The 15732-nt window shown below is 53.8% G+C and overlaps 2 protein-coding genes across 5 annotated transcripts in view; one reads left to right on the forward strand and one right to left on the reverse strand.

The window, feature by feature from the left end:
- Positions 1-8407, forward strand: part of Wdr86 (WD repeat domain 86) — a 30852-nt gene extending 22445 nt beyond the window's left edge. The window contains exons 4-6 of the mRNA XM_004628977.2: positions 6033-6168; positions 7960-8063; positions 8161-8407. Of these exons, the coding sequence (XP_004629034.1) occupies positions 6033-6168; positions 7960-8063; positions 8161-8328 (408 nt within the window). The 3' untranslated portion in view covers positions 8329-8407. The remainder of the gene's footprint in view (positions 1-6032; positions 6169-7959; positions 8064-8160) is intronic.
- Positions 8408-11334: 2927 nt separating this feature from the next.
- Positions 11335-15732, reverse strand: part of Nub1 (negative regulator of ubiquitin like proteins 1) — a 30437-nt gene continuing 26039 nt past the window's right edge. For all 4 annotated transcript variants that reach the window (XM_023712837.1, XM_023712838.1, XM_023712840.1 and 1 more), the window contains exons 12-15: positions 14250-14396; positions 12966-13064; positions 11640-11817; positions 11335-11561 (exon numbers count right to left, since the gene is read on the reverse strand). In XM_023712837.1, coding sequence (XP_023568605.1) covers positions 11389-11561; positions 11640-11817; positions 12966-13064; positions 14250-14396 — 597 coding nt within the window. In that variant the 3' untranslated portion in view covers positions 11335-11388. The remainder of the gene's footprint in view (positions 11562-11639; positions 11818-12965; positions 13065-14249; positions 14397-15732) is intronic.

Here is a 15732-nt window from a genome sequence, read left to right on the forward strand (position 1 = left end):
TTTCCTCCATATGTTTCTGTATTTGATTCTTTAGTTCAGATGCTATGAATTCAGAGATTTCTTTTTTCATTTTGGACATTAATTCTGCTTTGAGTTCCTTTAAACCTTTCTGTGGTTGTTTATTTACTTCCGATGCTATTAATTCATGTATTTGAGCTACGCTAGTGTCCACTGCACTTATTCTGGGTGGGCAGTGTGTTTCCTCCATATGTTTCTGCATTTGATTTAGTTCAGATGCTATGAGTTTTGTTTTTTTTGTTGTTGTTGTTGTTCCAGAAATTAATTCTGCTTTGAGTTCCTCTATGCCTTTCTGCTGTTGTTTATTTCCTTCCGATGCTATTGATTCATATATTTCAGCTGAGCTAGTGTCCTCTGCCCTTGTTATGGGTGGGCTTGAGACCTGAGATTGCGTTTTGCTCCTTGTCTTTATCATTTCATATAGCACTGACCTCTGACCTTTAGTGTAGAGCTTTGGTGCAGTTATATCCTTATCACCTAATGAAATTCAGGTACTGAATACCAAGTTCTAGTTCATGCAGTTGTGCCTGGCTTGGGTCTCCTACTGTGCTCAGCTCCTTATTGTTGTTGCCCTTCGAGGTTGGTCTGCTGTACCCCTCTGGTAAGATGATCTGTTCCTGGATTAGCTATGTGGTTTTTGCCCTAGTCTCACTGCAGGGGCTTTAGCTGCAGGGTTTCCCCCCAAGCCTGCATGCTAGGTCTGGGCTGGGTCTGGAGGGGTATGAGGAGCGGGGGCGAGACAGTGCAGAAGCTCTCACACTCACTCACCAAGGCTGTGCTTTGGTGGGTCTGCAGGACTCTCAAGAGCATGGCGGAAGTTCTCACTCACAGAATGGGCTGTGCTGGCTCGGGATGGGTGGGGGAGGTCTGGAGCCCGCAGGGAAGGCCCCTCTCATGTGGTGGGCCTGGGTCTGGAGTGGCGGGTGCAGGACAAAGCCTCTTTTAAGATTTGAATTACTTCAATCCAAGCTCTGCTTGACGTGATGGTTTGTTTTGAAAAGTCTTGATGTGAGTCTAACGGCCTTTCCATTATAGGCATTTTGTTTCTGGCCTCTAACAGCTTTTTTTTTTATTTTAATGTATGTATGTATGTATTTATTTTGTGTATATAGTACAGGGTTCACAGGGTCTCACTATGTAGATCAGACTCCTAGTGATTCTCCTGATTTCGACCTTCCAAGAGCTGGGATTACAGACGTGTGCCACCGTGCCCAGTCTTGGTTGGCTGGCCCAGCTTGTGGTGCGGGGATCCAACACCAGTCTCTTCACTCTGCCTGGGCAGGCACGTTAGTCCACCGAGCTATGTGGCCAGCTCTCGAACAGCTTTTAATAACGTTCAGTTGGAGTTCTACACGCCTCATTTACATATATATGTCAAGTTCTTTTTCTTTTTCGTTTTTTTTTTTTTTTTTTAGATCAGACTTAGGACCTTGTGCTTGCCAGGCAGGTGCTTATGCCCCTGAGCTATCTCCCCGGCTGTATGTCAAGTTCTTTTTGCTCACTCAAGAAATTTTCTGTCTTCTGTGAACAGGTGTTTTTTATTTTTATTTTTATATTTTATTTTATTTTATTTTAATGTCATCTGCACTGTCTTCTACTTCTTCCTTAACTCTTGTTTGTTTGTTTGTTTGTTTTAGGAACTGGGGCTTGAACTCAGGCCCTTGCGCTCGCCAGGCAAGTGCTTATTCTACTGAACCATCTCCCCAGTGCCCTTGACTCTGATCAATCATGTTATTCTTGTTGGCATCATCTAGTAGCTGTTGGATTGATTTTTCCTAGTCTCTTGCTTTTTTTTTGTGGAACCGGGGATTGAACTCAGGACCTTGCACTTGCCAAGGAAGTTCTTATTCTACTGAGCCATCTCCCTGGCCCTCTCTCTATTTTTTTTAATCTCTTTCTGCTCTAGAGTCATTAACCATGTCTTTTTTCATGGTCACCATCTTTGTAGTTATTTGAGACACTATTTCTCACTTTATTTTTTGCTGGAACCTCATTCATCTGCTTTGTTACTTCCCCTCTTACCACTGCAGAGGTTCCAGGTGGGTGGCTTTCAAATTATTGGTGACCTAGATATCTGGGATTGTATCTTTTAGGGCATGTGTGTGTGTGTGTGTGTGTGTGTGTGTGTGTGTGCAGTGTTTCACTACTCATCTCAGACTCGCATAGTGATCCTCCTGTTTTCAGCCTCCCCAGTGCTGGGATTACAGGTATGTGCCACCACATCCAGACTTGATTCCCGGCTCAGTGTGCCCAGGGGTGGGGCTGCTGTGGCATGTGGTGCCAGAGATTGAACCCTGGCCCCTGAGCTTGCCTAAGCAGGTGTTTAGTCCACTGAGCTATCTTGCTGGCCCATGGGGTTGCATCTTGCTTAAATGTCTTCTCCTTTTCTTTTTTCTTTTTTTTTTTTTTAAGTTTAATTCCTTGGTTGATGCTTGCAAATTGCTCATGAACAATAGCTTTATTGCTAGTATTTAGATCCCTCGCAAATGACTAAATTTCAAGATATCTTCTAGGTGTAGCTGGCTTATTCGGTTTTGAGTCGGTTGCAAGATCCTACTCCTTCAATTTATTGGGAATGAGAAGTTGCTGCCTGTTGGGCCCAGCCACTGCTTTTTGGAACTGGGGTACAGATTTGATTATGAATTTTTTTTTTTTTTTTTTTTTGTATTTTAGGGAAGGGTCTACAGGGTGTTCAGGGTCTCACTGCTAGATCAGACTCGTAGTGATCTGCCTGTTTACAGGCTTTCAAGAGCTGGGATTACAGGCGCACACCACCACAGCAGTCTCAATTGCAGTCTCAGCGCCCCATGGGGGTGAGGCCGGCACGGCAGACCTGGGGATGGAATCCCTGGCCCCTGAGCCTGCTTGCGGGCACTTTAATCCGCTGAGCTATTTGGCCGGCCCTTTGATTAGGACTCTTAAGGTGTCCCAGTCTTAGCATACCAGGAAGAACCCATGAGAGCAGCTGTGTCACTTTGGCTAGAGTGGTACGGTCAGCAACAAGAGTAGTATCAGACTGCCTAGAGCACGACAAACTGTGTTAATTATTGACTTGCTACCTTTAACTCTATGAACTGGATTTGTGCTTATTTAACAAAATCTAAAACCAGAAAACTGTATACTGTAGGGGCTGGTGAGATGGCTCAGTGGTCTAAAGCACCTACTTAGAACAAGCTTGGCAAGGCATCAGGGACCGCGGTTCAATCCCCCAGCACCACATGCCAGCCAGCCCCGCCCCCTGGTGGGCTGAGCTGGCCACACACACACACACACACACATAAAAATAAATAAATAAATAAATATTAAAAAAAAAAAAAAAACCAAAAAACTGTATACTGTAAACATCTGTATAATATGGAGATTTCCCCCTCAGGACTGAAATTTCATTTATTTATTTATGTATTTGTACAATTATTTAGTGGTACTGGGACTTAAGCTCAGGCCCTTGCACTTGCTAGGCAGACACTTCGGCCACTGGGCTATCTCACAGGGCCAGGACTGAAACTTTAAAAGAGATTAGGGGAAAAAAAAATAGAGAACTAGAAGAGCAAGAGATTAGAACTAAGGCTGGAGGACAAAGGCAGCGTTGGAGGGCTTTGGGAAACTGCTGAAAAAGCCAGAAGGGAAAGAGAGAAGGAAGAAATATGAATAAGAACAGAAAAGAATGACCACAGAGGCCTGGGAGATAGCCCAGTAGAATAAGTGCTTTCCTGGCAAGCACAAAGGCCTGAGTTCAATCCTTGGTTCCGAAAAAAAAAAAAAAAAAAAGAAAGAAAAGAAAAGAAAAGAATGACCACAACAAGAAAACTAAAAATAATGTTCACATTCATGGAAAAACAAGAACAGGGCCAGCCAAATAGCTCAGGGGATTAAAATGCCTGCAAGTAGGCGCAGTGGCCTGGGATTCAATCCCTGGGCCTGCTATGCTGGCCCTGTCCCTGGGGTGCACTGAGATGGCAACTGAGACTGGGCATTTTGGCATGCGCCTGTAATCCCAGCTCTTGGGAGGCTGTAAAAAGGCATATCACTACAAGTCTAATCTAGTAGGGAGACCCTGAACACCCTGTAGACCCTTCCCTAAAATAAAAAATAAAACAAGAACAATTAAGGAAAAAGAGAAAACAAAACAAGAAGAAAAAAAGGAAGACAAAAATAAGAAAAAATATATGCCCACTTTAAGGTATGTCCCTGCTGTCACTGGTAAAGAAATTGGGCAAACAGGGCCCAGGTCCATACTGACCAACCCCAGCCAAGTCAGCAGTGGATGTACAGCAGGGTAGTGGATAACCCTAGGAAGTATGTGCCTTCGCTCTGCGGAAGTTCAGACTGGTTTCTGGCCATGAGGCTGGAACCGTTTTGTTCAGCCTTCAGCACTGTGCCTCCTGCAGGCCTGAACTCGGGTCCTTGACCTCTTGCTGACTTGAGCTCAATTAATGTCATCCTGACCCCGAGAGCCACTTGCTGGAGCAGTTCTGCGTTCCGAGCTCAGCTGGCCTGTGTCCAAGACAGCTCCTGGCCAAGCTCCCCCTCCCAGGGGACAGCTAAACCCAAGTGACTCCACTGGTGGCTTCCTCGTGGAGCCTCTGGGGGACCAGTAGTCACCATGGGTCTGTAGGTTTGGGCCGTCCTTCCCATCCGGTGGGTCAGGGCTCAGGAAGAGAGCACTGTTCGCCACCTCCGTCATTGAAGTCTCTCTTGTCACTCTCCCTGTCCACTTCATTGCTTGCTTTGGATGCTAGCCGGGTCCCAGGGATCCACTTCCTGCCACCTTCTCTTCTTCATGTCGCTGTATTCGAGCTTCTGGATACCCAGTCTCCAAGAGGCTGCTTTTGTGCTGGCCAGCACTCTCCTCTGGAGGTCAACTTCCTTTGAAATTAAATTACTCTATAATGATCCTGTCCCGAGTTGCAAAAGCTAGGCACTGTAAGCCTGCCATTCCAGAAGCTCAGGCAGGAGGCTCACTGTGATTCCGAGGCCAGCCTGAACTCCGTAGTGAGACCTTGTCCTAAAAAACAGCAAAAAGGAAGGACCTTCTAGCTGACAGGAACTCTGCTGCAGAGCCCTGCCTGAGCTGATTGGACCTGCTGGTGCTTGCTTGTGTCCCTGGCCTTCTGGGAGTGGACCAGCTAGGAATGCTACATGTTCAGGAGCCAACCGCAACCATCACGGGGTCAGAGTAGGACTGAGGGACACCAGTGACCCTGTATGGGACCTGCTGTGCAGCCCCTGCTTCCTGAGGGTCACACGGTGTGCCTCGTGCCCCACTACCCCCACAGCCCTGCTGCCACCAAAACAATCGTCCTGAAGCCACCTAACCCCTTGGACCTGGGCTGCGTCTGGTGTGCATGAGTCAGCTGGTCTCTGTGCAGACGCTAAGTCAGCCGTAGGCCTGAAGCTCTAGCAACCCAGAGCATGGTTGGAATGGACAAGTATGGCGACCTCTGAAGGATGGTGGGAGCCAGTGTGGAACACGGGGCTCACTGCCGGCTGCGCCCAGAGAAGGGCTCTGAGGACCCCTCGCTGTTTCTATTTCCTGGGCCATCGGTGGCCCAGAGTAAAAGTATTGGGGCTCACTGACCAGGGTGCCTGCTGGGTGAGGACCCATCCCTCCCAGCAAGGTGCCGTCCTTCACCTTCTGGGCTCTGGCCCCACCTCTGCTAGGCTGGCAGCCTTAGTGCAAGGTGAGCCTGTCTCGGGGCCCTCTTCCATCCCTGTGGGTACAGCAGTGACCCTGTGGTGGCCCCTGATGCTCCAGCCTCGGTTTTAAGCTGCTCTTCCTAACCCTAGTAGACCCTTTTTCCTGCACTAAGAGTCCTGCATGGGGGCCACTTTAGAACTGGGTGTCCCTTTTTGTCCCCTAGTGTCACTACCCTCTGGGCAGACAGAGAGTCTATGGCAAGGTTCTGGGCAGGGTGAAACCAGGCAGCCGCAAACCTGCAAACCCTGTGCTGGGCGGAAGGTGGGGCTGGGAGCCTCTGGCCAGGATCCCTCTGGTGACCTGTGCACCCCCACAGCTCGCAGAGCGGCTGCTGTACTCTGGCAGCGCGGACAGGACCGTGAAGTGCTGGCTGCCGGACACGGGGCGCAGCGTGCGCACCTTCCCCGCCCACCGCCGCGGCGTGAGTGCCCTCAAGTTCCACGGGGGAACCTGTAAGTGACTGTCCTGGCCCTGAGCCCTAGAACTCTGTCTACAGGTGTGGGTATGGTTTTTCCCTCCAATCCTGCACTGTGGTCTGGGATCCAGGGCCCCAAAGGCAGGGTCTTCCCCTAGCTGTGCAGAGGGCCTGGCTGGACCTGGGGCTCCCCCAGCTCTAGGAAAGAACATGAGGCAGAGCAGCGTGGTGGTGCACACCTGGAATTCCAGCACCGTAGGGCTGAGGCAGGAGCACTGCCTCAGGTTTGAACCCAAGGCTTTGTGCATAGTGAGTTTGAGGCCAGCTTGGAGTACATAGTGAGCTTATCTAAAAAAAAAAAAAAAAAAAAAAACCAAAGAGTAAAGTGGGGTGATACAAATGTTCAGAGATCCTGGGTTGAAAATCCTGTCCCAGGGACATTCTACTTTCCAGGTGAGACTGCTGCACTTTAATCCAGTGTGCAGTGCATTTGGCCTCACTTGGCTTAGGTTTGACCTCAGATAAGAGAAAATCCAGCTGTTGTGGGGCTTATTATTATTATTAGTGTGTTTGGTATAAACACAGCTCAGGCTTGTCACCCTCCTGTTTTCAGCATTGGGATTACAGGCATGCACCATCACGCCCGGTCTTGGTGGCCGGCTCAGGGCGCCCAGCGGTGGGGCCAGTACAGCACGTGGTGCCCAGGATCGAACCCCAGTCCTTGTGCTTGCCTAAGCAGGCACTTAGTCCACTGAGCTATCTCGCCATCCGTGCTGTGGTTCCAATGAGGCAGTGGGTATTTTTCTCTCAGACAGAAGAACCAGGCTAGTATACCAGCAGGCTCCCCAGAGCCTTTCCTCTGTTGCCTGCTTGTTCATCCTCAGACACATCTGCATCCTTGAGTAGAGCTTCATGTTTCAAGATAGCTGCAGGGGTGCCAGGCACCGGCTCATGTTTTAGGCAGACAGCAGAAGAGGGCAGACCGGAGGGCTACATCTCCTAGCTACACAGCGCCCATCACCATGGGTCCTGGAAGTCCCGCTGGGAGGCCTGTGTTTGTAGCTCTTGGATTTCCACCTGCAAGAGAGGCTAACTTGGGCTGGGACGTTACTGGGAAGTTGAGGCAGGCACATTTTGCAAGGGAAGAAAGGCAAGCTCTCAATGCTGGCTCCATCCAGTCGGCTCAATGCTTTCGTACCCAGGACACAGGTGCACTAAGGAGGGAGGCGGGTCCTCAGCACACACTGCGCGACTGTGGTTCCCCTGCGGCAGCGGCAGTCAGTGCCCGCTGGGCCTTGGAGTCCCCTGGGGATGAGGGAGGGAAGAGCCACCTGGAAAATCCAAGCCGACCTCAGAGCAGACGTGCAGCCTCTGGTGCCCTGGGGCTTTAGGCTCCAGACTCAACACACTATTTTTGCCTTTGCTACATCCAGGCCTGGGCAGGAGACTGAGGCTGACCCCAGCAGGCCTGTCACGGACAGGGCACCCTGGCTGCAACCAGATGGTTACAGCTTCACTCCTGCCCTCCCTGGCACCCATGGCACCCTGCCCTCCTGGGCCGGTCTGACTCTTGCGTTTGAGGGGTGCAGGAGAGAAGCTGGAGAGTGGCGGGGTCACCCAGGAGCTCACACAGGCTGGGATGAGGGGCTGTGGGTGAGGGGCAGCACCCCGGGACCAGGGGCCTCCAGGAAACACCAGTCCCAAGGAGTGGGGGCGGGTCCTGGCTCTGAAACACAGCGCCCAGGGCAGGCGGCACTCGCCGCTCCCGTCTCGCCCTACTCTGGGGTGTGGCAGGGGCAGCTGAGGCCCACGTGCCGCTATTTGTCAGTGTTCACAGGCAGCGGGGACGCCTGTGCCCGGGCCTTTGACGCCCAATCGGGAGCGCTGCAGAGGGTGTTCCGCGGCCACGCGCTCGTTATCAACTGCCTGCAGGTAGGCCTGCCCCAGCCCCCGCTCCCTGCTCCCTAGCTAGGGAGACCCCTCCAGCACCCCCCACAAAGGTCACCTGACAGCCTGCCCACCCCTGCAGGTGCACGGCCATATGCTCTACACAGCCTCGCACGACGGGGCCCTACGCCTCTGGGATCTGCGCGGGCTCCAGGCCCCATGCCCCAGGCCCACGGCCAAGCGCAGTCTGTCACGACTCTTCAGCAACAGGGTGGCCTGCATCACAGACGCGCCCCTGCAGCCCACCTGAAGGGAACGTGTCAATGCCTGGGGACCAGAGGACCAGTGCCCAAGCCTAGCTGAACTGTCAGCTTCCCTAAGCTTGCTGCAGGGCGTCCCCCTGCCCTTGGGAACGAGGCGTCTCCCTATCCCGAGCCCTGCCCCCTGGCCACCCTGGCTCTCCAAGCTCCTGGGCTAGGGGCGGGGAGTCTTCTTTATCCAGAGTGGTAAGGGTGTTTTTTTTCCCCAAAAGCCACATTGTTGCTGTGGCAGATTGTCACCGGAGGCCTCATGAAGAACTCCCAATCCAAGCCTTGTGGGCAGGGGACAGCCCTGCTTCCTGGCTGATACTGGGGGCTGCTACCAGCCAGGATCTCCGTGGAGAGTAGCTGTACAAAAGCCAAGAGCTGGCATCCGGGCCCCCTGCTCTGGAGATTTTCCACCACAAATCCAGGGGGCCTGTCCCATCTAGGGCTGTGCAGATGGGTGGCAGGGCCTGCTGGCCTTGTGGACCTGGTGCCTACACTGTGTCCATGGGCAAGACTGTGCCAAGTGGTGGCCCACAGTGTGGAGCGCAGGCATCCTGCCAGTAGCTGAGGGGCGAGGCCAGGAGCCTCCTTGGCACCGTTGGCCTCCCAGGCTGCTTTTTCAGCCCTATGGTGCCTCCACAGTGCCCTGTGCCAGTCTCCGGCTGGTTCCTGGTGTAGGACAATGTAGGCGACAGTGCCTGACATTAAGAAACTGGCTGTATTCTGTGAAGGCTCCTGGGCAGCAGCCCGAGGCCGGGCAGGCACTGCTGCTCAGAGCGCAGCTAGTTTTTGGGGAGTGTGCTGGCTTGTAGGTGCCACCTGCTGCTTCCCAGATGACAGGTCTCATGGGCGATCTTGACACACAGGCTGGGAGAGATGCACACATTTTCGATGGGTCACGGCCCGACCCAGAAGCCCTGGGCAAGTGGCCTTGCTGGCACAGGTGCTGCTCTCGGGGGCCCTGGAGCACTCAGCCCCATGGGGGCAGGGATGTCACTTCTCGCTGGGGAGCTCCTCTAGGGTCAGATGCGGAAGTGGTATTGTGAGAAGCGTGGCCGAGAGCCAGACCCTGGTCCTGGGCTGGAGCCCACTGCTGCCCAGAGACAAAGCTTGCTGGTGGCCTGGCCATGCGCACTGGGGGCTTCGCGCCTGCCTCATTTGCCACAGCAGAACTGCCCCCTGCCCCCCGCCAGAGAAGCAGCAGCTGTTGGGAAGCTGGGACCTGACCGCTGTGCCACTAGTTTACGTATCTCCGGCACACATATGGGGTGACTGCTTCCACGGTGGCACTGAGGACACAAAGACAACCACTTGTCCCCGCTTCCTGGGCCCAAGTCATGTGGCAGTTCCACTGACTTTGCACTGGTCAGCCCCCTCTGCCCACAGCACAATTCCCATGCGCTAAAGGAGAAGGCCGGGCTGGGGATGCAGCCAGTGCCTGAGCACTTGCCCATGGGCAAGACTGGGTCCCCAGTACCACCAAAGTTTTTAAAGAAAATGGTTGTCATTGATCCATTTATTCAATCAGCCAGGAGGACAAGATTGTAGGATATCTGGGCAGAAAAACAGGGCTGGCACAGCAGCGTCACCAGGGCAGAGAAGCTGGCAAAGCTGGGGTCAGCAGCGCGGTCACCAGCCAAGTACAGCCCCTCACCATGCAGCCCCAGGCTTCTGCCCTGTGCCTGTCCTGGCTGGGCTTCCCACTGCCTGTACCTTGGGGCTCTGGGGCGAACTCTGCAACCCACTACCCCCAGGTTTCCTCCCTCATGTCTGTCTCAAAAGTGCCCCATACTCGGCTTCTTGCCCACTAGCACCCCACTGTCCCAGCTCTAGAATGACCCCTTGCCCTTTGCAATGCCTCTAAATTGCCAACCCTCAGCCACCCCTGCAGGCCCAGCTCAGCAGCCTGCCACTGTGCCCAAGAAAAGGACTTATCAGCCAGAGCTTTCGGGGAACCCCCACTGCCAGGCCCAACATTAAGTGGGGCCTGACTTCACATCCACCCTTGCCGCACCATCCCCCACCGCTAGGGCTGCCACTGCCCGCCAGCTTCCCTCCTACCTCACCCCCACCTGCATTGAGCTCAGCTTCAGGTCACCTGGGACAGACGCTTCCGCTCTTATTTCCAGCAGCATCATCCACTTTAAGACAAGAGAGGATCCCTGCTTTCCTGGCTGGGCTGCTCTTTACTCTGCCAAAACTGAAGCTCTGCCAGTGGGTTCCCAGGGGTGGCGCAGGGCCGTGCTGCCTTCAGTCAGGTGCGTGGGTCTCAAGGACACATGGCTGCTGCCAGCAGCACCCAGGCGCTGGGCAGAGTGCATCCCAGAGGACAGTCGCTCAGGCGGCACCACATCCTTTCAGGGACAGCTTCCATCACAGAACCCCCCACCCACCCACTGGGAGAAACACGTCTAAATCTGGTCTCGGGTGAGTTCCTGGGACAGCAGAGTCTAAAATGTTAATTCAAACTTGTAAGTTGCTTTTTAGCATTTAGAACTTCACATTTACTAAGAGACTGAGGCACTCTGCTGCACGTGACATCGATGGCAGCCTTCAGCTCAAGCGCACCCTGCTGAACTACAAGCAGCACCAGCACCTCGGGATGCAGGCCTGTGCTGCACCGCAGCGGGAATGACGGCCCAGGGGACACCTGGGGACGGTGGTGGGGTAGGAGAGGGTGCCCAGCGAGTCGGCACAGGTGGAGGACAGGACTTCGCAGCAGGTAGGAGAGGAAGCTACGTGTAAGGCTGGGGGACAGGAAGGGCAGGGCAGGCAATGTTCCTTGTCCCCTCCCCAGGGATATCCCAGTCTCAGGAACAGCAGGTGCCAGCTCCCCACTGCTGGGTGAGAACCCAAGTGGACAAGCAGAGAGAGGGGCGCCCTGGAGACAGATGGGCACACAGGGCCCCCGGTTGCCTCCTGCCTCTCCTACCGCGAGGAAGAAGAGGCGGCAGCGGCAGCACTGTGGAGCAGCAGCAGAGAACAGCAAGAATACAGACCCGCAGCGTTGGCTTTTCACGACAGAATTTATACCCAGAAGCGCCCTCATGTCTGCTCACGGCTCAGTTGGTTGCTGACTGTATATTTTCTACATAGGACAAGTACTCTGCGATAATAATCTCCTCATCTTCCAGAGTCGAGTCGAGATAATCTTCCTCGTGCTCGGGGATGTCTTCCAAGACCTCATTGACAGCCTCTGTGTCCATGTCCTCGTCTGTGGAGGCGCTGGAGGTTCCTACAGGGACACGGGAGGGTGAGCGGTTAAGAAGGACAAGCACCCCGGAACAACAATGGAAGCGAAGTCACTGCCTACCTGCGGAGTCCGAAGGAGACGTGGATGGCGTGGACGAGGAGTCCTCCTCTGGCAGCTGTAGGTCGGGGGGAAGGCTGCCGCCGTGGTGTGCCAGGGTCTGGGCGGCCAGCTGGACGTTGCCCCTGAACACCTTCAGTGCGGCCTCGGCCACTGCCGAGTCAAAGCCCATGTACACCAGCTAGGGCAGAGCAGTGACCACAACGTTCAGCTCCCCAGCTGCGCGCACCCCGCAAGGCACAGCAAGTCCGTGCCTCAGCCCAGTGGCTCCAGCACGCACACCGGTACCCTTCCTCTCACATTAGACCCCCCAGGCACAAGGCCTTTGGGAAAGGTCACATGAGATTTTTTTTTTTTTTCCCCTGCAGGGAGAGTCCTTTATTTTTCTAAAACAGGCTAATTGTCAGTTTCAGACGAAAAAGTGACCACAGAGGCAAGATTTTAGAAGTCACCTTGTGCTTCTCACAGACTTTTTTGAAGGTTTTTTTTTCCTGATTTCAAAAATAACAAATACATACCATAGACACTCAAAATGTCATGGGGAAAAAATGCATAGTTCAGTGTCTCAGAAATAGGTGAGATAACCAGCATGGTGGTGCACACCCATAATCCCAGCACGCAGAAGGCTGAGGCAGGAGGATCACTGTGAGTTTGGGACCAGCCAGAGCTACACAGTGAGTTCAAGGCCAGGGCGAACTGCACAATACGACCCTGTCTCAAAACAAACCTGCTAAGATTTGACAGGTTTTTTTCCTACAATTTTTCTAGTCTATGTAATTATGCATTTCTTGTTGAGACGGGATTTACTCTGTAATTCAAGCTGTCCTTGAACTCACTATGTGGCCCAGGCTGGCCACCCACTCACCGGGATCCTCCTGCCTCAGCCTCCCAAGTGCTGGGATTACAAGAGTGTACCACCACACCCAGTATATTATTTGTGATTTTATACTTTTTTTGAAAAGATTGTTTTATTTCAGAGGAAAAATAATTACAAAAGAAAAACCATTGTCATGATTTTCCCGAACTCAGGAAGTGATGTGGTGTGCTGTGGAGAGCGTCAGGGTGTCTTGGGGTTCTCAGAGGGACATCTTGTGATAATCCTGCTGGGGCTGCCACTTGCTCAGTGGTTCCATCTACACATGAGATCAGCTGGTGCTGCACACTAATGGCAGCGTGAATGGAGCCATCCCCAGGCACACAAGGAACCGGGTGTCCATGCAAGAGACAGGCTGAGAAACAGGACACGGCTGGCCAACCCCTTAAGGAAACGCCTGCACGAGCACTCCACCCCGTCCCCAGGCCTCCCCCATCCAGCGAGGCTGCACTCACCTGATCAATGCCCTCCTGCGAAGGACTCTCACGGTGGCGGCTGTTGGGGTCCGGAGCAGAGTCATTCAGCCACCACATGTGAGGGTTACCAAGGAGGATCTGCAAGTGCAGGACCCATTACTCTCACTACAGCCTGACCCAGGAACATGCAAGGGGCGGGAGAGAAGAGGCGTGCTTTTGGGAGCCTCTGGGCCACAGGCGGGGCTATAGCCAAAGGGGAGGCGGGAGAAAGGGCAGCTGGGCAGCCAGAGGGGTCCCGGCAGATGGGCCTCGAGCACAGTGGCACTCCCTCGCTTAGGGCCCGGGCAGAGACCTGCTGCGGTGTGCAGGACCACAGCTGCACTGGATGTGGGCAGCGTGCCGTGGAGGCGCCACACACCACAGCGCAAGAGCCGAGAACAAAGCCGCGGCTCCAGCCTTCGGTTTCTGGTTTCAGCATTTACTTTTCCTTTTTGAAACAGGGTCTCGCTCTGCAGCTCAAGCTGGCCTGGAGCTCACTTTCTACCCAGGCTGGTCTTGAACTCACAAGGACCTCCTGCCCCAGCCTCCGGTACAGGAGTGTACCATCACACCCAGCTCTTCATTTACTCTTAAATCTAAGACTTTTCAGTGTCTCCAACAGGGCACACTCTGATAGGGGCCAAATACATTTACAGAGTACTTTAAGTTAAAAATTATTCTTGAGCCCCTCAGGGAGTCAGCAGTCACCATCTGCTGCCTCATTTTGTTTTTGTGATACAAGGTTTTGTTACATAGTCCAGGCAGGCCTTGAGCTCACTACTATGTAGCCCAGGCTAGCCTCAAACTTATGGCAGTCTTCCTGCCTCAGCCTCAGGGCCGGGCAGGCTTCCCAGCTCGGCCCTGTGCCCCACAGCCTTATCCTAGTCTCCCAGGATGCTGTTCGTGGGCATCCAAGGCAGGGGTCCCTCCTCGTGCTGCTGTGGCGCAGCCCAGCTGATGACATGCCCTGCTGGTCACAGCTGACTTGTGTTTTTACAGAGCTCCTTTTGCCAATGGCTGCTGCTAAGTACACAAAACCAGAGAGCTAAGAAAAAGCTTAAGGCAGAAACTGTACACTGCCATTCTCTTCTCTTGCCTTGGAAAGCACGCCCGATACTACTAATGCTCTCTGCTGCCCACGTGAGTGCCCGCAAGGCCTGGCCGTGGCTGCTAGTGTGACGGGCGCCACGCCCAGCTAGGAGCTCTGCCACTGGCTAGAGGCCCAGAGCTGCGCACACAGGGGCCGGGCCGAGGGCCCACACTGCACTGGGGCGAAGGCATCACCTTCAGGGCTCCGTCCAGGTCCCCGCCAGCCTGGTGCAGCGCCTGCCGGGCGGCGCGCGCAGAATAGCCCATGCCTTTCAGAGAGCTGATGTTCTCCAGGCGGCGCCGCCTCTTCTCCTTCTCCTCTCGCCTGATCTGGGCCAGCTCCTGCAGGGAAGATCGAGGCCACCACGTCAGAGGCTGAGGCTTCGCAGGGCAACAGAGGGAAAACAGCGCCACTTTCCTTTTGCCCAGTCCAGCAGCAGGAGGGGTCCTGGGCCCTGCTAAGGCGGCTGAGTGGAGCCTCAGTCCAGGCAAAAAGGGGGAACCCCACACCCCATTATGCGGGACCCTCCAGGATGAGGGCCAGAGCTTCCCGAGGATCAGCCAATGCCAACGATGTTGCCTCGAAGCCAACCTGAGGGGTGAACGCTGGAGGGCCCAGGGCCACCTAGCCCCAGGGACCAGGCGCTGCTGCTCCCGCATGGCTGGCTGGCCTGTGACAGTTCTGCTCTTTCTCCCATTCCCTGGCCCAGACTGGAAGACTGCACTTGTTTTATAAATGGAAACACCCATAAAAATGTCATTTTCAGCTGCTTTAAAAAATGTGTTTGCAGGGCCAGCGAAACGGACTAAGCACCTGGGGGCATGCAGAGCCAAACCCAGTCCAGGCATGGTGGTGCATGCCTGTAACCCCAGTGCTGGGGAGGCTGAAAAAAAGGAGGATCACTGTAAGTTTGTGCTGCGTAGTGAGACCCTGTACCAAATACATAAATGGGGGAGAAAAATAATGTGTTTGTTGGGCACAGTGGTACACACCTACAATCCCATCCCTCAGGAGGCTGAAGCAGGAGGACTGCCATGAGCTGAGGTCAGCCTGGGCTGCACAGTGAGGCCCTGACTCAAAAAAAAAAAAGGGGGGGGGGAGGTCTAGGCTGGGGACTGCAGCTCAGTGGTTACAGCAACTGCCTCTTGTGGTTTTAATCTCTAGCAGTATGAGAAAAAAAAATTAAATCCAAATCCCCACAAGCTTGAAAATCACACTAATTTAATACAATGTTGGGACCAGGGAGATAGCTCGGCGGCTAAGCACCTGCCTGGCAAGCACAAGATTCTGAGTTCAATCCCTGGTACCAAAAAAACCCAAAGCAAAACAAGAATTTAATCCAGTCCCATCATTTTCTAATAAGACAGAAATTTCCCCAGAAACTACATACTGGGCCAAGGTTGTGGAGACGTGGGGCACAGTGGGCAGAGGGGTCAGTGGCCTCTGTGGGGCACTTGTCCTGGCACCACCTACATCCTGCAGCAGGAAAAGGCCTGGAGTCTTAGGAGATAAGCAGCAAACTGCAGCAGCCGGTTCCAGTTCCCACAGTGCACTCACAGCGCCGGCAGGAGGGCCAGGAGGCCCCGATGAAATGAGCCCAACTGTTGCCAGGCCCAAACATCAGGGACCTGCTGGCCCCTGCCTCTCGCCTATCTCCACCCCAATAGTACCCCCCCC

Source organism: Octodon degus, unplaced genomic scaffold (assembly GCF_000260255.1).
Source record: "Octodon degus isolate 3935 unplaced genomic scaffold, OctDeg1.0 scaffold00027, whole genome shotgun sequence".
NCBI lineage: Eukaryota > Metazoa > Chordata > Mammalia > Rodentia > Octodontidae > Octodon > Octodon degus.